We start from the raw sequence: 24,396 nt of genomic DNA, 5'->3' as shown, positions 1-24,396 counted from the left end.
AGATATATGCAATTTTTAAATGTTCATCATATCCATAAATCTTTTGCAATGAAGATATAAAAATATTTTATCCCCAGATGGTAGAAAGGAATTTGGAATGTAGACAAGAAGTCAACTCATTGAAAATCATAGCAGTAGGGGTAGAATGCCTTCAGAAAACAAATGCACTGTTGCCAGGGGTAAAGGCTCTGGTGTGGTGAGCAGAAACCTTGGTTCTGTCCATGGTGCCTAAACAGATACCTAGCCCCTAACCCGCGGACAGGACTGTTACACTGAGCGATCCTGGTATTCCACTGAGTTCTCTTTGATGTGGGAGACTCACATTCCTAAGAGGACTGGACTTTTTTTTTTTTTTTTTGGTACCGGGGATTGAACTCGGATTCTTGTGCTTTGGAGGCAGGCGGCGGAACTACTGAGCTAAATCCCTGGCCCTAGTCTCCTTTTTTTTATAACTATGGGAACCAAGTGAATCTGCTGGACAAGTTTGTCTTTGGATCCTCAACCTGGGCTCCTGATGCCCTCTGACCTTTGGGCACCAGGAGGAGGGATTGATTACCTTCCACTCTCCTGCTTCTTGACTTTTTGTGTCCCGCTAAGAGGCTCTTCTTAACACATTCACAATGAGGCTGTATTTGTATGTCTCTGAAGGCTTGAACCACTGGTGGTACATGTATGACTGTCCCATTGGGCAGTTTGTGTGAATAGTATTAATTTATATTTATATGTGGGCAGTAATTATTCAAATTCAAGCAATAACTGGATTTGGTCTATTTATAGACTTATTAGTTTTATTAGTAATGCCTTCTGCATTCAGATCAAAATGATTAGATCTATTTGTACCACCAGTGGTACAAGCTGCCTGATGGGACAGTCATGCACGTACCACCAGCAGTTCAATCTGGTTAAGGGGTGCAGGTTAGCTTTAGGACTGGAGCCAGACAGCTCAGAGTTAAAATGAATATTGTGTATTCAAAGGCCAGCAACTCCCAGAGATGAACCCTCTGAGGTCTTCCTGGGTGAAATGCATGCCGGACACCCAGCAACCTGTGTTGAGTCTTACCTGTGCCAAGTACTACCTGTGCTAAGTACTACCTGGATGCACTGATGTGTTGTGAAATAAGGGACAAGGAGTCATTTATAATCAGAAGTCCCTTGGAAATGATGTTTTGCCTCTTAAAGTGCCTGACTTATCCTAATGATATTTTGAAAGAGACCCTAGGATGGGCCTTTGGTCTAATGTGTTCTGTATCAAACATCATGCACGTGAGAAACGGTGCCCTGAGACAGCTCAGTGCATGGTGATGCAGTTAGTGTAGAAAAGGCAGCATCAGTCTCTTGGAGTCTTTTTCTTTGGTGTTTGTTTGGCTTTTCTGTTTTACAGAATGTGCCTGGCCATCTTGCAGCTGTCCTCCTGCTGGCAGGTCCTCCCCGTGCCAAAGAAAGAAGATTCTCCAGATATGACAAGGAGAAAGAAACCAGAGCCCCTAATTCTGGGAGGGGGATCACAGGAAGTGTCAGTGTTCTGTGACCCTTAAAATAAACCAGAACTCAGTCCCAGGCATTGCTTTTTCGACCTGGTATCTGCTGTTATAAAAATATCCCTAAGGGGGGCCAGGGATTTAGCTCAGTGGTTCTGCTGCCTGCCTTGCAATCACAAGGTCCCGAGTTCTATCCCTGGTACCAAAAAAAGAAAAAAATATCCCTAAGAGCCAAATAATGATGGCATTAAAATCGGACTTGACTAATTCTCAAAGGGAGAAACTGAGGCAGAAAACCAGATCAGCTGGCTGTTTCTAACAGTGCAAGATTGATCTATGTCAAATTTACTTAAATCACGATGAGGACAAATTGTGCTTATCACTTCTCTTATAAAAATATATATCTTATCGCCCAACATTGGGTCCTGGTGATCTTCATATGTTATATAAAGCTGTTTTCTGTTTTCTTCTCTGTAATGGTTTGGTGACACCCTATAAAGCCACCACACTGCTCCAGAAGCCACAAACTTCAATGTAAATCACATCTCTTGGAGTGGCACAGTGCACAGCTTGACCAACCATAAATGTCCCTCACTTTGTAAAATGCTGATAAGCTCAAAGGGCCCTGGAGAGGTAATGAGTAGTTCAGTAGTGTTAAGTAGAGACAAAGTTCTTATCACTTGAAGCAAGCATACCTTAGAATACATTTTCTGTGTTTTATCATTTGACATCAACTAAGACACAAGAAAGAAAAGTTTGAGAGTGGAAAGATCATAAGACTTGAGGGTAGATGTTCTGAAGTGTAAGTCCCATTCCCACACTAGGTTTCTGCAAAATAAATGTCCTGTCTACAGTAGGAGTTGGGTAGCCCTGGGTGATCACCAAGACCCTCGATCACTAAGCACATCGAGAGCTATGGAGTTTATTTTCAGAAATGCACGTGCTTCATTTGAAAGCAGCATCTTTTTCTGATTGTCTCCAAATTAAGTTTGCAGTTGATTCAAAACACTGAATAATATCTGAACATCTTCCTCAAGCTGAGGCGGCTTCCCAGGACACGGCACCTGGCACACTGAGGTCCCTTCACAAGCCCCTTGATCTGGTCTGGTCTCCATGGCAGATTCTTTCGTTCATTCCAAGTTTGCTTTTCTAGTTGCAAACAGCCCGATCAGCTCTGAAAATACAGATAAAAACCTGTTCTCTGAGAGAGTTTCCTTATGAAATGGGCAAGGAGGCTGACATTTTCCACGCTCATTGCTGCCCCCAATTTATTTGTCATTTTGCCTCCTAAAGGTTTCATTGTTTTTCACAAACTGGTTTTTTTCCCTTTGCCTTCTTGGGGGTTTTTAATTTTTTTCTTTCCGTAGCCCCACTTCCAAGGGGGGGGCCTCTCATTTGGTGAGTGATTGTCATCCTTGGTACACCCTGGAATCACTCACTTGGGGAGGTTTTTGCACAGATCTGAGCACTGCATCCCCAGAAGGGCTGACTTAATAGCTCAGAGGTGCTTTTAAAGGCTCCCTGGGTAATTCTAAAGTGGCTCTGAAATGGAGATTAGCACTAGATTAGTGCTTTCAACCTTTGACACACTCCCTTAGTCACCTGGGGATACTGCTCTACAATGTAGATGTCATTCAGCTGTTCAGGTGGGCCTGAGATCCTTCATTTCTAACAAGTTTCCAGTAAACCAAGGCTGCTAGTCAAAGACCACAGTTTCCAGGGAACGCAGTGAAATAATCCACTTCCAAATGATCTCAGCTCAAGCCAGGACGGGAGAGATCTGTCCCCTGTTCTCTTCCTGTCCTAACCTGGCGTGGACCTCACATCATTCAGAGGAAGTAATGGGATGTTTGTGTACATGCTTTTTTTTTTAATGTGTGAGAGCCAGGATTCTTATTCTCCAACTTCAAACATGGAAGGTTATCTGGGACATGTAAAACCCTCAGCTTGGAATGATGAATGTAAGCTCAGAAAAACCAGAACACGAAAGACTTAAAGACATCATATTACAGTGATCCATCCACACCCATATTTACAGCAGCACAACTCATAATAGCTAAATCTTGGGGGTTTTTTTTGGTACCGGGGATCAAACTCTGGTCCTTGCACTTGTGCAGCAGGTGGCAAAACCACTGAGCTAAATCCCCGGCCCTGCTAAATCCTGGAAGTGGCCTATATACCCATAGCAGATGAATGGATAAAGAAAATGTGGTATTTACACACAATGGAGCACTCCTCTGCCATAAGAAGGATGAACTTGAGTCATTTGTAGAAAAATGCATGCACCTTGAAACCATAATGCTAAGTGAATAAATCAGACACACAAGCTTAAATATTGCATGATTTCTCTTATATGAGAAACCCAAAATAAAAATAAAGAGCAAAATATAATAATCAGAAGTAGAAAGATAGATCCTTTGCAGAAAGGAAGGAGACTGAGATGGGGGACAGGGTGAAGAGGGAAAGGGGGATGAAAATAGAAATTAAGATGTGTCATGTGCGTGTACCAATTCCGTGTGAGGAATGTAATTATTACATACTGAAAACATGTACTGATAAAAATAAAACCTCCCCAAGCCCCAGATATAAAGCTCTGACTTTATAAAAAAGAGGCCACAAACAAAGTTATAAGCCAAGTACAGAGAGAGCAAAAAACCACCTATAACACACACAACACAGGGTTCATTAAAAACAACAACAGTGAAGACCAGGGTGAGAGGGGTGGGGGGCGGACCCACGTAGAAGCCTAGAGCCGGTGTGAAAATGATTTAAACTGAAGATACTTAGGGTGCAACAGATGGAGAAAGAAGCTCATTAGGCTTTCACTGTCTAACAAAAGGCAGAGAGTTCTGCCTTACTTCCCTTTCGGGGTCGCTTTTTCTCCCAGAAGACGAAGAGTAAACCTTACACATCATAAACCTCATCTCTCCGTTGCTCTGCAAACCCCTGTGTTCTTATACAGGGCTTTTCTCCTCCCCCGCTACTTTTCTCTATAAATTAGACATACAAGCCTTTAGTTGTAACCGTTTCAGTTACTTCTTTTATAACCATCTGCATGTATACAAATAGTTTTCTCCTGCTATTCCTTTTTTTGGGGGGAGGGGACAGGGTCTTGCTATGTAATTCAGGCTGGCCTTGAACTCACTACGTAGCCCAGGCTGGCCTTGAACTCAAGGTGATCCTCCTGCCTCTCCCTCCCGAGTGCTGGGATTCCAGGCGCATGCCACATGCCCAGTTTTGTTATCCTTTTCTCAGGTTAATTTGCAGGCCTCTGGTGTGGAGGCTTATGGTTATTTTACCATTATTCTCTGAGGCCACATTGTAGCTGTGCAGTGAATCCAAAGTAGGGCATTAACTTTACATCTTGCAAGTGCCGAGAACTACGAGTAATCACCTGTCAAGTCTTAATACTGTTTCCTCTCTAACCCAATACAATGTCAAACATTTCTTTTAAGTACTTTGTCATTTGCCAATTCATTTTCACCTGGAAGGACTGTTCCAGCAATGCCAAGGGCACTGGGCCTGAGGAACCAAACTATTATGCCAGTGCTCATGTGACACCTGCCATCTTTAGAACTGAGAAGGAGGGACAGTAGAACCACCGTGACATTTCCAGACCCCTCCTCACGTTAAAATCAAATACAAAAATCTCAGCCTTGTGGCATGCTCCTCTCAGACTTGCCCATTTTTTTTTTACCACCAGCACTTCTTGTGGAAGGAGAAAGGAGAGCAGCTTTTCCTTCCTGACCCAGAGCCACTGCAGGCTGCTGTTAAGTAACTTCCCATGGGTCCACGTCTGTGCTTTGGCCCTCTCAGCCCTTAATACCCGATTCCCTCTCATGTTCCCATTCACCTAAGAGACCAAATTGTGTTAAGTGAGCTTTCTGCCTCACAGTTTGTGATGTGTTTCTCATCCTTTTAATAGAGTTCCTGAGACAGATCACCCCAGCTGTGGAAATGTCTGGTGATTGGATGACTCTGCCCTGGAAGGGCCCTGGGTAAGAACTCTCTGCCCAACAGCAAGTAGGAAGTTCTCTTGAAAACAGCATTCGCGTTGCATAGCAGAGGCCTACAGTTAGGTCTGGGCTACGGAATTCTGATTCAAACTCTGAGCACAAACAGAAATATTTTTGAAAAATGCATACATTTCATGAACCAATCAAGTGAAGGACGCGATCATTCATAAAGCCTGACTAAAATAATACTTGAACTAAAATTGGTCCTTAGGGCTGGGGATTTAGCTCAGTGGTTCTGTTGCCTGCCCCGTGCAAGGACCCGAGTTTGTTCCCTGGTACCAAAAAAAATAAAATAGAATAAAATTGGTCCTTACAATTGTACCTCTAGATCTTAAAAGCAAACAATTAGTTGATTCAGTCCTAACTGAATATGATCTCACATTGGCCCAAGTTCTTTGTGTGTGTGTGTGTGTGTGTGTGGTGGTATTGGGGATTAAACCCAGGGCCTCGCTCTGAGCTATATCTTCAGCTCTTTTTTAATTCTTATTTTGAGACAGGGTCTGGCTAAATTGCTGAGTTGCCCAGGCTGTGCTTGAAACTTATGTCCTCCTGCCTCAGTCTCCCAGAGTGCTGGGATTACAGGCCTGTGTCATCACTTTGGTTTGTTTTTTTTTTGGTACCAGGAATCGAACTCAGGACCTTGTGCTTTCAAGGCAGAGAGTGGAACCACTGAGCTAAATCCCCATCCCCCAAATCCACATTTCCTGTTCTTTTTTTTTTTTGTACTGGGGATCGAACTCGGGACTTTGCGCTTTCGAGGCAGGCAGCAGAACCAGAGCTAAATCCCAGGCCCATGTGTCATCAGTTCTGGACTCAGGGTCTAGACAGTTTTGAACTCAGCTGTTTTGGCAGTGCACTGAGACCACCCACCACTTGGCGTCCTGAACCTGTGCATTTCAAAGGCCCTTGCTCAATGCGCACATTCACACGTATAAGACTTATCTGGGAAATCATCTCTGTGGGCTTTTCTGCTTTTGTGTTTTCACTCTTCCCTTTCTTTGCTCAGCAGCAGGAGCGCTTGGCTTTGTTCAATCAGCCCAAGAGGAAGACCCAGCTAGCTGTTCCTAACAGCCCTCCTGGAAGGGGAGGGGATGCTTTATCACCACCCTGGGCCTTAGAGAGGAGGGAGGAGATGCAGACTGGCTGCTCTGATAAAGGGGTAATTCTGCCTGCTGCAGCTTTGGTGCAGCCCTGGCGGGGAACCTGGTGGGGACAGGGGGATGTGCTGCAGTGATAAAGCTGTGCACAGGGCCGAGACATGCTACCTGGTCAACACTCGCCCGCAATCCCAGCACTCTGGAAGGCTGAGGCAGGAGAATGGCAAGTTCAAGCCCAGCCTGGGCAACTTACCAAGTCAATGAAACCCTGTTTCAAAAATAAAATACAGGGCCGGGGATTTAGCTCAGTGGTTCTGGAGCAATACAAAAAGGCTGGGGACATAGCTCAGTGTGAAGGCCCTGGTTTCAATTTCCAATACTGGGGGAAAAAAGTACAGTATTTGCATGATAAATTGTTATAAATTAGAAATCTATATACAGGGAAGATTTGGAAGATTTTACTGGGCCTCCAAGCATTGCAGAAAATTGGACCTAATATAATAATAGCCGTGAGTATTATTATTATTATTTTTTGGTACCGGGGATCGAGCTCAGGTCCTTGCGCTTTTGCAGCAGGTGGCGAAACCACTGAGCTAAATCCCCGGCCCGACTGTGAGTGTTATTAATAGTCTTGCAGCTAAACTTTGCAAAAACTTGTTACATGTCCCTGACAGGCGCTAAGTGTTTAAAAGACATTGTCTCACGTGGAATTCTGCAAGTTTGGTCTTATTATCCCCCTTTCAGAAATGGGGAGGCTGAGGAAGGAAGCAGGGGACACTGCCTGAGTTCAATCCGCTGGCAGAGGCAGGGATGGTGTTGGAATTGGGGTCTCCGTGCCATGCTGCCTCCTGCATTTTCTCTTTAGGATCCGCAGCATCGCCTGTTTCCGAGAGACCCACTGCATGCTGGGTTTGGAGGTCACCTTAAGATTTACGCTCCACAGCTTCTCGTTATGGGAGGAAGCAGAGGTTTAGAAAGGTTACCTGAGTTGCCACAGTCAGTTCAGTGGGGCTGCGGGTGGAAAGGCAGCTTAATGGGCTCTGCACACTCAGGGGTATGGAGATGCTGAATTTTCATGAAATTAATTTGGCATTTGGCAGCTGCAGCCTTTCATTTGAACCCTGTGTTTTCAAATTACCTGTCTCATCACCTGCAGAAGCAGGGACAGATGCACCGAGCTGGTATGTTCCAGTGAACCTCTTAAAGATCTGGAAGCCTATGGTATGAATCGAATAAAAATGAGGGGTGAGTCTCTCTCTGGGTTGCCCAGGGTAAATCTGTCCTTCTAATATTAGAACCACGGGCTCTGTGGCTGCAAGCTGATTTGATTTGGTGGAATCACCCACAGTTGTGTTGCAGGTTTCAATCTAGGTATGTCAACATTAACTTAAGTGAAGAGCTAATGATTTGCATAGTGGTTTTTTTTTTTTTTTCCTGGTGGGTGGATTGAACCCAGGGAGCATTGAGCTACATCCCCTTTTAAAATTTTGAGTTTGAGAGAGGATCTTACTAAGTTGTCGAGGCTGGACTCAAACCTGTGGTCCCCCTGCCTCAGCCTCCCAAGTAGCTGGGTTTATAGGCATTCACCGTCATACTTGCTTACCTTCTTGATCTCTGACTCCCTCACATCTGGCACTGAGCAAGAAGAGCAGCCATCACTGCTAAGTGCTTTGGAGGTGCCAAGTGTGACCCTAATAACTCCTGGCTCATAAGATCTTCTTCCATCCATTTCTTAATCCTCCACCCACACTGCTGGCGAGTTTCTGTTTTAACGCATTTTAAGGTTTTACTTAATTAAAAATTTTTAATTTTTTTTGTTTCTTTGAGACAGGGTCTTGCTATGTAGTCCCGGCTGACCTCAAGCTCATCATGCTGGCCTCAAACTTGCCATTCTTCTGCCTCAGCCTCTTGAGTGCTAGGATTACAGGTGTGTACCATCACATGCTGGTTCCGGTTTTTTTTTGGTACTGGGGATTGAACTGGGGTTTTGCGCTTGCAATGCAGGTGGTGGAACCACTGAGCTCAATCCCCGGCCCCACTGGTTCAGTTTTAAAGAAATAAAGCCATCAGCTCCAGATGGCTGTGGGTCTTACCTGAATCCAGGTGATCTAGGTGCCAGGGGTCGGTGGCCGACGACATGGGAGACAGCGTCAGTGGGGAGGCCCCGCAGTTGGACTCCACCAGCTGGCCCTGGATGTACACGTGGGCGGAGGCGTTCGATTGCCTCAGGGCAGCCTTGAGCGGGGCGATGTGGTTGAACTGGACTCTGGAGAGGCAGCCGGTGAATCCTGGGGTGTTGTATTTGTGAATCTCTGGGTCAATCTTCCCTGTTTCTAAAAGAAAAGCAAAGGGAGAAGAAGAATCAGATCCCACTCGCTGTATTCAGGGGGAAACCAGCCTTGGCACGGGGTGCTTGTGCCCCAGTCGCGCTTTCTGGGTTCAGCTTTAGCTATTAGGGCCTCTGGAACAGAGTGTTAAGGACTCACTGAGACCCAGGGCTGCGGACAGCACCACAGGAGAACCTGGTGTTGCTAGAGAAGGTGGGACAGTGAGAATAAGACCGTGTGATAAAGCGAAACGCATCCATAACTACCTTCGGGCTACTTGAGAAACCGCGCGCACCAACAGCACTTGCTTGGTTCTGATTCTCCTTGTCTTTTCTGATTCTCCCTGACCCTGTAGGACCTTGATGGCAAACCTTTTAGAGACAGAGGGCCAAACTCCAACCCAAACCCACTTATTTGTTGCAAAGTGCCAACACTACAAATAAACCTGAATACTGATGATTTAGTTTGGAAAAAACAACTCTACATTAACATCTCTTGTCTTAAAAGAAAAACACAATAACACGTGTTCACCACCATTGCAAGATATTGAACATAATCCCCTGCTTGACCCTTCTGTCATGTTTTACATCCTTTTCTTATTTTCTCCTTCAGAATTCTTTATAAATAAAAGAGAAAGAAAAGAATTCCTGCAGCTTATTGGTTATTTTCTCTCTTCAGAACAGGATTCTGAGGCCTGCAGGATCTCTGCTCATATCTCGTAGAGGATTTGGAAGTCAGGAAGCTTTCCCAGTTCAAGCTCAGCATACACATGCATTTATGACCACCCCCCCCCCCCAAGTTTGTAAGGTCAACATCTTCCTGAACTCAGTTCCAGGGTGAGTCTGGTAGGGGCATTTAGACTTTTCAAGGATGTAGGAGTTACATGATGTCCTACCAGTTAAATTAGTGTTTGTTTTTAAACCTTGCACTCCTAGTAATAGAACCGAACAGAAACTAATGTTAAAAGGTTCTTAAATGCTAAATATCCCCCCACTAGTGAGCCAGGCAGACTGACCCTGCTCTTAACCAATACTGTTTTTGAGCAGAGCAAACTGTGCATTTGGTATAGTCTCCAAGTCTATGGTAAATCATGGAAGCAAGTTTGTCTGGGATTCTGGAACGTGCTCCAGAAGAGAGCACCACAAGTAACTTTTGAAGATGAAAGGAAAGAGAACTCCGTGTTGACTTTGTAATGTGGTTTGTTTTATTTGGGGAACTGTGGGAGTCTGATGGGGTCAGAGATCAGGAGTAGAACAGGAAGGGCCTACAAGGCCACATTAAGATGTTTGTTTGCATTTCAGTAGAAAAGTCAGCAGGGGCTCTGAGCAAAGCTGGTGTCGGCCCTTGGGGACCCTGTGAACTCCCTTGGGCTTTGCTCAAGCAGGGAAGGGATACTGGACCCAAGAGGGGAGCCCAGAAATGGGCTCTGATGGTGGACTGGGGACTAGAAAAGGAGCAGTGGCAGTGGGGCATCTGGGGCCCAGGCCTATGGGCTGTGAGCATTGGTAGAATTGTTGGCTATGTGGGTAGGAGCAAGCCCAGGATGGCAGGGGAAATCCTTAGGGTTCAACTGTGTTTCATCCCTGGAAGGTGAGTAGGCTACAAAATAAGGATTCTGGTGCCCAGCAGAGCAGCACTAGTATTGCAAAATCTGGGTGACACATCTCCATCCTAAAAACTTGCCTGGGACCAGTTCCCCTGGGGGCCAAGTGTGCAATGGATCTCTTGATTCTAGAACCTGATGGATCCAACTTGGATTATGGGATAATAACAGCACCAGAGGCTCTGCTGTACCCCAGCGTCAGTCTTCATGGGACACTGTATCACGGGCTTCGATGAAGCATCTTAGCATGTCCCCCAAAAGTCCATGTGCTAAAGACTTAGGGCCAAACCTTTGGCACCACTGGGAAGTGGTTGGACCTTCAAGAGGTGGGGACCAATGGAAGGAGGTTAGGTCATGGGGGTGTGTCCTTGACATTGGGATTCCCCCTCCCCCTCCCCTCCCCCCTCCCCCCTCCCCCCTCCCCCCCCCTTTCTTTTTTTTTTTTTTGGTACTGGGGATTGAACTCAGGTCCTTGCATTTGTGCAGCAGGCAGCGAAACCACTGAGCTAAATCCCCGACCCCCCCTTCCTCTTTCCTGACTGCTGTCGCCCTTTGCTACACAGTCCTGCTATGCTTATCATGTAACATGGGCAAAAACATGGGACATGGACTCAAACCTCTGAAATCATGAGCCAAAATGAACCTTTCTTCCTTTTAAGTTGATTCATCTCAGTTGTTTTTTTAGTATTGGAAAACTGAAGACACAAACCTCCTTAGCTGGACAGGATTATGCCTATTTCATAAATAAACAAATGGAGGTTCATTTCAATGTCAAATTCAAGGCTTTGCCCACAAATAAACCTTTATAAAAATTCCAATGTTTTGAATATTTAAGAATTCCAGTATTCTATATTAGTCTTGATTTCTCTCTGAAATTCTTTCAGATCTGGGGGGCATTTTTAGTCAGGTGCTGTACAGAAATGACATAGTGAGGTTTTTGGAAGTTCTGATGGTTATTGGAACTGCTTTAAGACCATGTATTGTGAGAGCCTGAGGCAACAGCATGGTTTTCAAAAATGCGGTGACCTGATGTCAAAGCTTGGCCAGTACCATTTATAGAAAGGAGATTCTTGTTCAGAGCAAGATTCAGTGTTCCTTAAGAACATCTACAAATGATAGTGCAGTGTAGCTATGACTATAGCACATTTATTACAGTTAAGTTAATCTCTAAAATGGAGTGGACTGGTCTCTTCCTGAAATCAGAAATAAAAATATAAGAAACTACAGTAAGGCAGGAATTGAAAACAATAGAGATGCCTTGGCCCAGGTGTTACTTAGAGGAAACTTGCTCTACACTATGCAGATTTAGAAACAGAACGCTCAAATCTGAGGTTAAATTGCCAAGCAGCAATTAGTCCTTTCATGTCTTAAATTTATAGGGATATGTGTTATGGAAATTTAGCCCACTTAAAATGCTTCCACAAGTCTGGGTAAAACCTTAAAGTGAGATGCACACAATGATGCTTTAGGGAGAGGGAGCAGTTGCCTTTGCAATGCATTAAAGTGCTTTTCTATGCGCTGTAACTTGGTGGTTGCCTATCCAGTGGCAGGCAGGAATGTGGTGACAAATGCCAAAAGGGCACCTGAGGGAGAAGCTCCCCAAGGTGAAAGGCAGGGCCACAGAGGAAAGACAGGGCTGCTGGCCTCACACACAGCTGCCCCTCAGTCACCTCTGCACCTAGGTACACATGAAGAAGCCGGGAGAGCTGGGTGTGGGTTCATGAGTGCAGACCCAGTTTTTCCACTCTGTTCCCATTTGGGCATAGTTGTATGGACAGGAGCATGAGTGGGCCAGTGGAATAAACAAATGGGACAAACCATAACCATAACAACAAAAGCCAAGATCCCGAAAAGCAAAATAAAACCAAATAAACTTCACTCCTGGGTTCTAATACGGCCAAATGATCGATGGTAAGCAGGGCATGGGAATTTTGGCATCTGGGTTCCATCCAGCCCCCTGCCCCTGCCTTTCCAGGCTAGAGTTTCTGATGAGTGATATCTTCCGGACCAGTTGACTTTCAAGGGATGCACGACCAGAATTAAATCCATATACATAATTGATGTATATCAGTGCATACTACAACATTTTATTAATTCCTTAGAGAAAGACACTAATGCAATTTCATGTCTTTATTAGATGCTCTCTCTTTTATGAAGAAAGGCAGGACTAATATATGCAGGTGTAATTTAAATAGTTCTTGACCTATAGCATATACTAATTCAATGACAAAGATGCTAGCAGAAGCAGGCTCTTTGTTCCGTCCACATTGTGCCCGTTAATATTTCAACCTGTAAATCTTTTTTCTAAGGATCAAGAAAACACAATTGGGTGTTTTTCCCCAGACAACAATGAAAATAAATACCTTCATGTGAAGATGCTGGCATACTATCTCATGCTATTTTATAGAAATATAAAGCATAACATTCTTATTTATGTGAACTTATGAGGGTTCCCAAGCTTCTAGGGATATCAAATAGGTTGAAATTGTCATTCTCATTCCTAAGCTGTAGTCTGAAAACAGAAAACTTACAATCACTAGTTAATCTTATAATACACCTGAAATTACACAGTAGGAAAACACTGATACAAAGGAGAAGGCATATTCCTTAGGTATGTCGAAAAAAGGAGACATTTGGATTGTCTCCAGAGCACACACCTGGACACCCCACACTTTTCCTAGGTGTTTCAGATTTGTCAGACATAAGACAGAAAGCCTGGAAGGTACTAGTACCCTGGTGCCCACCTATGTTACAGGATTTTCCAGGGCTAAGAAAACCAAGCTCTGCTGAATCTAACACAACTTTGAGAAAAATGGATGTCCCTGTCAGTCACCCCACAGGGCCTGGCACTGTGACTTACTTCACAAGGAATGTAGGGCTGGATTTATCTCTTAAAATCTTAGCAAATGTAAGCCATGGGTCCTAGCTATTTGCTACTGCAAAACAGAGCATTAATGGGTGAGCTGGAAATGAACAGATCTGATCCTTACTCCTTGCAATTTATTGCCCTTATGTGTTTTTAAATTATCAGCACCAGAAATATAATTCTATGTATAATATTCTCAAACTGAAATATAGTGTAGAGAAATGAATTCTGTGTGTGCCCCATTTCTGCTAAAATGTTTTCTTCTGCTGTTATTGTTTTAGCTTTGCAGAGTCATATTAAATGTAGCTGACAACATAAGGAGAGGGAGTTTCAGTTTTCAACATTTATCCTTAATGTCTCTGCAAGGCACAGAAGAAAATTCCAGCTAAGACTAGTGGAGGGTCATTTGAAGGTAGTTCCCTGAGGAGCAGGGAAACTTGGGGTACAGGGGAAAGGAGGACAGGTCAGTGCTGACCTCATGCATTTCAACGGCAGCTTAAAAAAGGTGTAGGCTGGTGTTATGATTTGGATTGAAAATGTGCCCCCAAACTCATGTGATAAGGGTTTGGTTGCCAGCTGATGGGCTTCCTGGGAAGTGAATGGCTCATGAGGGCTCTCATTTCATCAAATGGATTAATCGATTCATGAGACTGTAATGGGATGGCATTATTGGAAGGTGATGGGAACAGGTGGTGGGACCTAGTTGAACAGTGGATCACAGGGTTGTGACCATGGGGACTGTATCCTCTCTATTTCCTCTCTGCTTCCTTTGCATGGGATGAGCAGTTTTCTCCCACCTCCCCATCTGCTATGTTGTTTCTGACCATGGACTGAAACTTTCTGGAACTGTGAGTCAAAATAAACCTTTTCTTCTTAAGTTGTTTGTTCTCAGGTATTTTGTCACAGCAACAGAAAGCTGACTAACATAGCTAGGAAAAAGTATGTTAGCAAATTTTTTGTATTTCCAGATACTGTCAAATTGAATGATTCAGTAAAATGAAAAGTGGATTCTTTCCTTTGTTATCACTTATAATTTCGGTCCCAGGGGGCATTTAAAGCTATCTTACTGAAGAGAAAAAAATCCTCTGAGGACTAAGACTGCGCAAAAACATAAACCATCAGAGCATTAGGAAATGGACATTGAGGCAGAAATGAAAGCAATGGTTTTCCCAGGGTGATGAGAGCTGTCAGGCACACAGAGAAAAAGAGGAAATAGCTATGTATTTCTGGAAAGTATACTGGGGGGGGGGTTCCCTTAATTTGCTCTCCATGTTACATAATTAACACAGAAAGAATTCAAACCTTGGGTCTTGCCACATAAAATGGTGTTTAGAGCCAATCCTAAGTACTGGAGGCTGAACTTGAAGCCCCAGTAGATCATCACATAAATTTGAACATTACAGTTGCAACCACCCTGGATTCTACCAAGCAATGCAGTTAGAGATGCACTGGTGGGGCTGTGGCGACATAAAAATGTGTTTCTAAAATCAACTTGTTCATTTTCAGATTGGGTGAAGAACCCACTAGGCTGGGGGACACTAACAGAACATCAGAGCATTCTGTGAAGCTTCTCAAGACAGTTGTGTGGTTAAGATACATATCTGTTGGCTCACGAGTAGTATTTGAAAGGTAAATGTGTTATGGGAAAAGCATGAAGCGGTGGGATTTGATCAATGGGGGGAAATCTGCTAAAATGGAGAATTTTAATGGGATGAATCTAAACCTACATTTTATTAATTTATTAATCTGGATAAAAGCACCAGCAGTACATTGACTAATATATCATATGTCATTTAGTGGAAAGGGATAGCTGTCTGGGAAGTGACAGGATCGTGTGAGAAAAGGACTTGGAAGGCCTGAAATGATGACGTAGATCTGGCTAAATAAAGCTGAGGAGAAACAAATACTTAGTTTTGAGTGGGAAATACCATCCGATCTCCTTCCTGCCCCCAAAATTACCTTTCAATACTTAATTATATATGACATACTCAATAATGGTGTGTCACTGTCTCTATCTCCAGCCCTAGGGTATTTCAGTTAATTTTACAAAGGCTGATCAAAAAATATGATGTGTTTTAAATAAAAAATTATTATCGTAAAAGACACTGTCATTAATCTTCCTCATAATACTCCCCCTTGCTTCAAGTACACTTATCCCGTTGTTTTTATCACTTTCTTCTTTTTTGAGACAGGATCTCACTATATAGCCCAGGCTGGCCTCAAACTTGCGGTGATCCTTCTGCCTCAGCCTCTCAAGTGTTGAGATTACAGGCGTGACCCACCACGCCCAGCTCGTGTCGCTGTCTGAAGCAGTTCTAGAAGTCCTCTTTCCTGAGAGTCTTTATAAAGTGTGATTAAAAAAAAAAAAACAGTGAATGCTGCTGCTGGGTGCCATCCAACAAAAAGGTCGGCTCATAAAAACACAGTGGTAGGTCCTCATCCACCTTATTCACCACATCTGGTACTGTGATGTGACTTCTGGATCTTTCCAAAGTCAAAATGACCATCAAAGGTAAACATTTTTTAATCAACTCTGGACATCAAGGCAGCCAGGACAGCGCAAGTAAAGACACTCATAAAAGAGGACTTCCAGAACTGCTTCAGAAAGTGGTAAAAATGATGGGATCAGTGTGTTTGAGGTGAAGGGGAGGATTCTGAAGAACATTAATGACAATGTATCTTTTGTGATAAAATATTTTTAAACATTCACCATAGTTTTTGATCATACCACCGTGTAAGTAACTTAAGAGTGAGATATGGCTGAACTAAGAAAAGGGTGGAGCCTGGGTTCTACCTTAAGAAATTATTTCTGAGACTGTCCCCTGCAGAGTTCAGGTTAAGTCCAAGTGGTCAGCTCAGAACAGGCCCCCACTGAACAAGATCCCAGTAATGAGCTAGTAGGCATACAGTGCCTGGCAGTTCTGCCAGCGTATAGTGGTGCTGTGAGGGAGGAGAGGGCGTCCTGACTTGGTACTGTGTGCAGGACACCATCGTTTATCCAGATCACAACCAAAAGCCTGTGAGATGAGTTGAATGATTCTTTGTTATCCAGGAAAGAACCCTGAGCCTAATGAGCCAAGGAACCTGGCTGAGTCGCTTAAGCTGGGCTGTGTGATCTGACCCTGCTGTGTGACAGAATTGGAGTATGAAAGTTTAAGCTTCAGGTGCCAGGGACCACAGCACCCTTTCTGGAGCCTGTCCCTGGGAGCACCCAGTGTGTGAAGATGGAGGAGCCAGGGAGCCCTGAGAATGGGCACCCTCTGCCCCTCTGATTTGGACAGAATAAAGATTTCTGAGAAGGGCACTCAGGGTAATAAGAGGTACAAACCTTTATATTTCCTGGAACTCCAAGTTTTTCTTTTACAGAATTTGAAATCCCCTAATAGGAGGCTATAAGATTATAATAACTTTCATTTAAAATTAGATGCTGGGTAGTCTGGCGATTTGGCTAGAAACTGCTCAACTCAGCCAAAGCCTTTAAAAGGGGTTTTTAAAAGTTGGAAGATGCGTTTCAATGGGAGGGTTTAGAGACTGAACAGGCCCCTCAGTGCCCTCCGACTGCTCCTGGTAACTCTCACCCCTTTTTGCTGTGTCTCAGACACAACCGTCATCTCAGAGTGAAGGTCCCAGTAATGATAACAATAATAACACTTCTCATAAACTTAGGACCTGATTTTTAGTAGATTTGCTATGAGGTCTCAGTTCTCCTTAGGTCTTGGGCTAAATACTTAACAATGACAATAGCTAAAGATTTATTGAGTCACCATGTACTACATGCATGCTTAGCATTCTAAATACAGTGTGTTATTAATATTTACAATATTAACTTGCTAAGGCAAGTACAATTTTCACTCCATTCTGATGCTATTCGCTGAAGTTAAGTGGCTAATCCAGATCATGTTAGTGAGGAAGTCCTCATGTATCGGCATTGAAAATTTGCCTCTAAAGCTCATTGTCTTAACTGTCACTGGGCTGGGATGAGACATTAACCCAGCTGCTTGGGGACCAGGGAGTCCTTGGGAAAGTCCAGAAAAAGTTCCCTCTAGAAAGCTAGGGTCTTTCTAGGGCTCTGAAGGACCCTTTCTACACTTGTATTAAATATCTAATACCTAACTCAGCTCCAACTGTTGACCCTGACACCAATTTTCAGACAATCCACTTTTTTGTTTTGTTTTGTTTCATTACTGGTAGTAGAGATTGAACCTAGGGCCTTCACACTGAATTGTATCCCCAGCACTTTTTAATTTTTTTAAATTTTGAGACAGGGTCTCACTAAGTTGCTAAGGTGCCCAGGTTGGGCTTGAACTTGCGATCCTCCTGCCTCAGCTTTAAGTGAACTGTTAACTACTCCCGTGGCCTGAGCAGAAATATTCAAAGTACATGCAGCATGGAAGAACAATGCTCGGCTCTCATTTACATAGACACAAAGCAGGGTGGTTTAGAGGTCTTTTGATTTTCATTTTATGTTCCACAAAAAATGGGGCTCTTTCTGAAATGTTGGCTTGGGGCTTTTCCCCAGCGGGCACATTCTCCGGTCCTGTCATTATCACCACTCCCCCAGCTGCCTGTGCAAGCTAGAGACTGTGTCTCTCTCCACTGCAGAAGGTGCAAATTATGGTGGCTGCCTCCCTGGGAGGAAGTACATTTTCTCAGCACTGGTCATCATTTTCTCTTGGTGTCTCACTGTGTACTTTGTTTCTGAGCAGATCAGGGCTTAAAATATTTTATAGGGGGCTATCGAATTACTCTCCTCTGAAATCTGCTCTTGTGAGTCCTGAGTACAATGAGGGGAAATGAATCCACCTGGAAAAGAGGTTTTTCTGGATAGGCACAGGTCTAATTCTTTTGACATGAACATATTTTGGTGTTTTAGCTGAACACCTGCCTAGAATGCTTTCTTCATTTTAGTAGTATGTGTTTGTGACACATAATAATTCCACTGGTTTGCGGGAAGTAGCATATATATTATATACACTATGCAATAGCACCATCCTTTTCAATCCCCTTTCCCACTCTCTCCCCACTTCTCCTCCCCCGGCTTTCCCTGATTAAGATCCAACATCAGGGTCATGTGATATTTAAGGAGGCCCTATACGCTTTTTGCTTTCGAGGCCTCCTTCCTCCATTAAATAAACCAATAAACAAACAAATAAATGAAATAAACAGTGATACATGAGGACTGCCTTGGTATAAAAATGAATTTAATGATATTGGACACTAAAACCTGCTTCTAGTTCATTTCTTGTATCAGATTTAAAAGGAATAAAAGCATTTGTGTGAGTCCCTCAAAATATAGTGGGCCCCAGGTGCTGTGCCTACCCAGTCCTTTACTGATGCAGGGAGAACAAACATCAGGCTACTCCTGTGCTCTACAACGTGGCGGACTTCTGCAGCACTGAGAAAGAATCACAAACCACCCGATGGTCTCTCACTCCTTCCTTGAATATCACCTTCATCACCTCTACCAGTGCTCCTTGATTTGTGAGCAATTCTATAAGTAAAATGGACATCATTTTGAAAGGGCACATTTCTTTAGTTAGCCATGATGCTATCCACCATTTGTGCAAGTTCTTCTCAATGTTTGGCCTTAAGCAAGATCCCATAGAAAATTATGCATTTAATTTTATAGCGGTATTGAAATAAAAGCCTTACACAAATCAACTTTCTTTTTAAATTTCATTCATTCATGCATGCATGCATCCATCCATCCATGCATCCATCCAAGGATGTATTGAGCAGCGCCTATGTGCCAGGTGGTAGGAATTCAGTACTGAAAAAGTTCCTACCTTCAAGGACTATGCAACTTAGTCTAATATAGTATTGTATATTCTGACAGTACAGTAGACAGCAACATTATTTCTTGAATGAATTAATAACTGAGTGACTAAGTAAAAAATGAAAGGGCTTCTTCTGAGCTCAAAAATCAGTTTAGCACTAAGCAAAACATCTGTCCTCTCCATAGGGAAACCTAGGAGTAGTGCTATTTCACTATAAAAATTAAAGCCAGGAAAGTACTAAAATGAGAGGGAGAGGTGCTAGTTTTGGTAGGATCAGTAGGGAATTAGATTACATTTGAGTTCTGAATCTATTAAAAGGAAGCCATATATTTATCCAGGGGAAAGCATTCTAGGTAGAAGGAACAATAACTGCAAAGGACCTGAGGAAACACACATATGTGTGTCCTGGCTTCCCCTGGGATTTGGGGCTGGAGGGGGGCGTGGGTCTTGCTTACCCAAGTGTAGCATGATGGCCTGTCAAGCTTCCTGTCATAGCTCGTGCAACCTGGCCTGCAGGGACTCAGGAGGCCTGCTGGGAACACAGCCATGCCTATCTGTCACGGGGCCCTGGCAAGGCTGTGATCTTCAAACTTGCACACAGCTGAGGCACGTGAAGATGGGAAAGGGCTGGGGCCATGCCTTTTGGTGACTCACAGCAGGGGACCCCCAAAGCCATAGCCTTCAGCAGATGCCAAGGAGGCAGCCAGATTCCCTCAGGCACCAAAGCGAAGACCTGTGAGGGCCCTAGTGTGGATTGAATGGTGTCCTCCAGAAACATCTGTTGAATGAAAACAGGCTCTTTGCAGGTATAATCAAGTTTGGATGAGGTCATGTTCAATGAGTCCAGTGATTCGTGCAGATGAGACACAGACACACAACCGGGGAGGAGGAGGCCACATGAAGACAGAGGCAGAGACTGGGGTGACACAGTCACGAACTAGGAACACCAAGGATCAACACAGCTGCCAGAGTTGGGAGAGGAGAATGATTTCTCCCTCTGGGGCCCCAAGAAGTAAGTGAGTGTGCTGGAGGAGCCTAGGAGCCTCCATATTTCCTCATTCCTCCTCACCAATGGGCTAATACAAGAAAACAGCAATGATAATAAGAACTGAGGTCTTGAGTGAATACTTTACACAGAGGTAGAAGGGAGGGGAAATCCTCAGTCAATCCTCCAGCTTCATTTACTTTGAAGCAGGTGGCAGAACCACTTAGCTAAATCCCCAGCCCCCAGCTTCATTTACTTTGAGTTAACTTTTTTTTGGTGGTACAGGGCATTGAACCCAGGGCCATCACACTAAACTACATCCCCAGCCCTTTTTTATTTTGAGACAGGGGTCTCAGTAAGTCGCTAAATAGCCCAGGCTGGACTCTAACTTGCAGTCCTCCTGCCTGTTTCCCAGAGTACAGGGATTATAGGCATGTGCCACCACACCCATTTCCCAGTCCTTTTTATTTTTAAATTTTGAGACAAAGTCTTGCTAAATTGCCCAGGTGAGACTTGAACTTCTGATCCTTCTGCCTCAGCCTCCCTGAGTGCTGTGATTACAGACCTATGCCATGGCTTTAGTTGATGTAAAGAAATCAGCAATTTGGGGGGTCAGGTAGCTGAGCAATCTATGATTAATCTGCATCTCCCAGGGGCCACCCACCAGGCTGTTGGTGCTTCCCTTGCACTTCCTCAAAGAAGTCAGGAGCAACGGGTCTCTTTATGGTAACTTAATCACAGGCTTTCTCCCTACTAGACTGGAACCTTCCCAGGGAAGGCACATGGCATCCTGTAACTTTGTCACTTAGCATTCACAGTGCCTGGAACCTGGGCTCCAGCCTCAGGAGTGAATGAACGTGTATTCTTCCTGTTAATACAACTCTCTGCTTGTCTGGGTACTTCTTTCTGTGTCTATTACTCATTTTGATGAAACTTTCAGTGGCTGTTGCTCTCTGTGAGTTCATGGGCCGAAGAAAGCCTGATAATTTGGAGGACACATGACATCTTTTGTATGATACGTTGCTCTAACTTCTAGTCCTTCCTGGCTGGTTTTATAAGAGTGGAAAGGTCATGTGCTGTGTGAAATGAAAAAAAGTGCAAATTGAAATCAATTTTGTTTTAAATAGGAACAAATTTTTTTTTTTTTTTTTTTTTGGTACCGGGGATCAAACTCGGGACCTTGCGTTTGCAAGGCAGGCACAAGAACCACTGAGCTAAATCCCCAGTCAGGGAACAAATTTTTAGAGCTAAGGCTGTGAATACTAATAAAATGCAAGTCTCTGTGTGTTTGTAATCACATATATGCATGATTATCCTTTCAAAATAAAATAACAATAGTGGTAGGCATTAATATTTCCAATTTATAGATGAGGACACCAATGCTTAGTTCTATAAAGTAATTGTCACAGGGCTTAGAGATGGCAGAGCCAGAGTTACTGATACCCATCACTGGGTCTCAGAGACCTAGGGCTTCAACACTATAAAAAAATACATGTTTATCCCAATGACTGGCATTAAGAATATGGTGTGGTTCTCTTTAGTAATGTAGACAGTCCTGTGCTAGATTTTGTTCCCCATTTCATTGAATAATGTAATATTTCATTATCAAAGTATGCAAGATTTGTGTGGTGGAAAAGTGCTATGACTCCAAGGTAAATTGTTGATTCTCAGCTCATGGAAATGCCAATGGGACTTGTAAAGTTTGAGCCAGAGTTTTACTAGTAGTTTCCATCTCTGGCAACTCTGTTCTGGCTTAGTTTGTAACATACCTTTTTGGCTTAGCAAGCCCATGAATATCTGGAAGCAGATGGATAAATGATTGGCAACAAGCTTACTTCTCAGTAAGGGAAGATTATTGGCGTGGGATTCTACTGAATCACAGACTTGAAGTGCATCAAGTTAACTTGGCACAATTAACACTTCGAATGGAAGACAGGAAAGATGCCAAATGAAATGATCTTACAGCTAAATTTCTTAATGCTATTAATACTAAAAGACCATCAGGAAGGTGTCTGGGCAGGGAGTGTCCACAATAAGCAGTTGGGGGCTGATGGATGGAGAAAGTGGAGTTGCTTTATTTGACTAAGTCAGGCAGGAATCATGATCAACCCTCGGGATGCTAATAATGGGATCTGTTAACCTTCTACTGCTCAGATCAGCAAGGGCTTACATGTTGAGTGCTTTACAAGCGTCTCCTTAAGGTCAAGCCTTCCTTTATTTAATAAGTTCTGAGGTTTTTGTGTTTAACTTTGTTGTGCTTTATTTCTCAGTCATTCCTGCCTCCAAATCAATGTGGGACTGAAATCTCCATGGAGCCCGGAGTCCTGGACATAGAAGTGGGTCCAAGATCGGGGTTTGAGCTTATGGGTGTCCAAAGGCTTGTCCAAGGTGGGCATGCAATGGTCTCACCAGTCAGGTGGGCCTGAGGTGGCAGTGGAAACAAAGGAGCATAAAAAAAGAGCTGGACTACTTTCAGAACTTGTGTGTGTTGGCCTTTGGAGGAGCAGTGGAGTAGAGCAGCTTAGGGAACTTGCTATGGAAAGGAGGATGCCTTAAGGAAGAAAGAGGATGCACTTCCTCTTCAGCTTCTCCTCACCCTGCAAGGGTCAAGCCAGACTTCTCTTCTTTTGGATTTGTGAGACCAGGGGTGTTTGTTACAATTTATGTCTGGGTGTCCCCTCAAAGCCTCATTCACTCACAGGTGGGGCTTTAGGGAGGTGACCGGAGCATGGGTGTGTGATACTGGATTAGTCCACTGATGGGTTTGTAGCTAGGTGTGATCTTGGGAGGTGAAGCCTAATTGGAGGAGGTGAATCACTGTGGGCATGGCCTAGGAGGGTCTATCTCCCTCCTCCTCCCTTGATCTCTTTCTGCTTCCTGTCCACCATGCCTTGAGCAGCTTCTCTTCCACTGTGGCCTCTGCCATGTTGCTCTGGACTGGAGCTAGCTGACTATGGACTGAAACCCTACAAACTGCGAGTCAAAATAAATCTCTCCTCAAGTTGTGGGTGTTGGGTGTTTTGTCCTGGCAAAGACAAAGTAACTAAGGCAAGTGGCATGGAGGAAGGATGCTGTCTCCAAAGGCTGAGTGGGTCTTAGTTGTCACATTAGTCCTGGATCAGACCAGCTACCTATGGCTGATTTTCTGGGCCACTTCTGGGATGTGTCTCCATCTCAGCCAAGCTACACAATTTGGCCATGACAACAACTCTTCCACACAAACAGTTCAAAGAAGATTGCCTTAATCACCAAGAGGATCCAGAAAGGTGTGGCAGAGAAGAAATACTGGGAACTAAGGTTGGTTTCAAAATATTGAATATTAGCATTTGCCTGACAGGCTTAAATCCAGACTTTTTTCTAGTTTATTAAAAAATGTCTCTGAATATTTGTTAGCACCTGCTAAGGTCTGCTATGGAATGCTTTGCTTTCCTGAGTTTATCTGAAATTTCAAATTGTACAATATGCTTGTGCTGTACAGCCTTGTTATTCTGAGGGACTCATCACTTTTATCTCAAAATAATGTGAAGTTAGGGTTAAAAGTTAATTTCCTGGCCAAACGTTAGTGCCAGCAGGGGAGGATTTTGATGTTGACAATTCTGGTCCATTCCCATTGTACTCAAATGGAAATCCTTGTTAACAACAGTACTAGATGTGGGAAACTAAAAAATATTCATGGAGAATATAATTAGAAATTTTGGCTTATTTTTGACTTTTTGGAATCAACTTCCCTGAGAGAATATTTTTATACAAACCCTGTATAGGTTTTAAATGTCCAGTTTGATGAATTTTGCCAAATATGTACACTTGTAGAATAACCATCCCAATCAAAATATAGAACATTTAAATTTGAGGTTTTGCATTTAAATTTCTCATTTCCTGGTGTGTGTGTGTGTGTGTGTGTACACGCCCATGCGTCCATGTTTGTGCGTGTATAAATTCCTCTCTGAAAATAAAGATACTTAAAAGAAACTTTCACTCTAGGGCATCACTCTTGATGGTAATTCTATTTGAGATTTTTAATATTTCTGTCATTTGGACAGGAAATCTGTAGACTAATTTAGAATTATGCTTAAAATCCAGTTGAATAATGGTAACTTGTAGAAGAATTTATGCCACAGTACAGCTTGTTTCTGGGTTTGTGTTTTTTTTTTAAAGATCTCTTCAGAGACACAAGGGGGCATTTATGGACAGTGAGGCTGCATGCCATACATACTCTTTCTGGGTGTGAGGGTGTGGGGTGTGGCACA

The 24,396-nt window shown here is 43.6% G+C and overlaps 1 protein-coding gene across 3 annotated transcripts in view; it reads right to left on the bottom strand.

Moving 5' to 3' along the window:
* Positions 1-24,396, bottom strand: part of Cntnap2 (contactin associated protein 2) — a 2,081,788-nt gene that overhangs the window by 22,158 nt on the left and 2,035,234 nt on the right. For all 3 annotated transcript variants that reach the window (XM_004860475.3, XM_087207768.1, XM_087207772.1), the window contains one exon: positions 8,685-8,924. In XM_004860475.3, the coding sequence (XP_004860532.1) occupies positions 8,685-8,924 (240 nt within the window). The remainder of the gene's footprint in view (positions 1-8,684; positions 8,925-24,396) is intronic.

The sequence above is a fragment of the Heterocephalus glaber genome, unplaced genomic scaffold (genome assembly GCF_053883595.1).
Source record: "Heterocephalus glaber isolate CG9 unplaced genomic scaffold, H.glaber_assembly_v1.0 deba00000818, whole genome shotgun sequence".
NCBI lineage: Eukaryota > Metazoa > Chordata > Mammalia > Rodentia > Bathyergidae > Heterocephalus > Heterocephalus glaber.
This window is presented reverse-complemented; position numbering and strand designations above follow the sequence as displayed.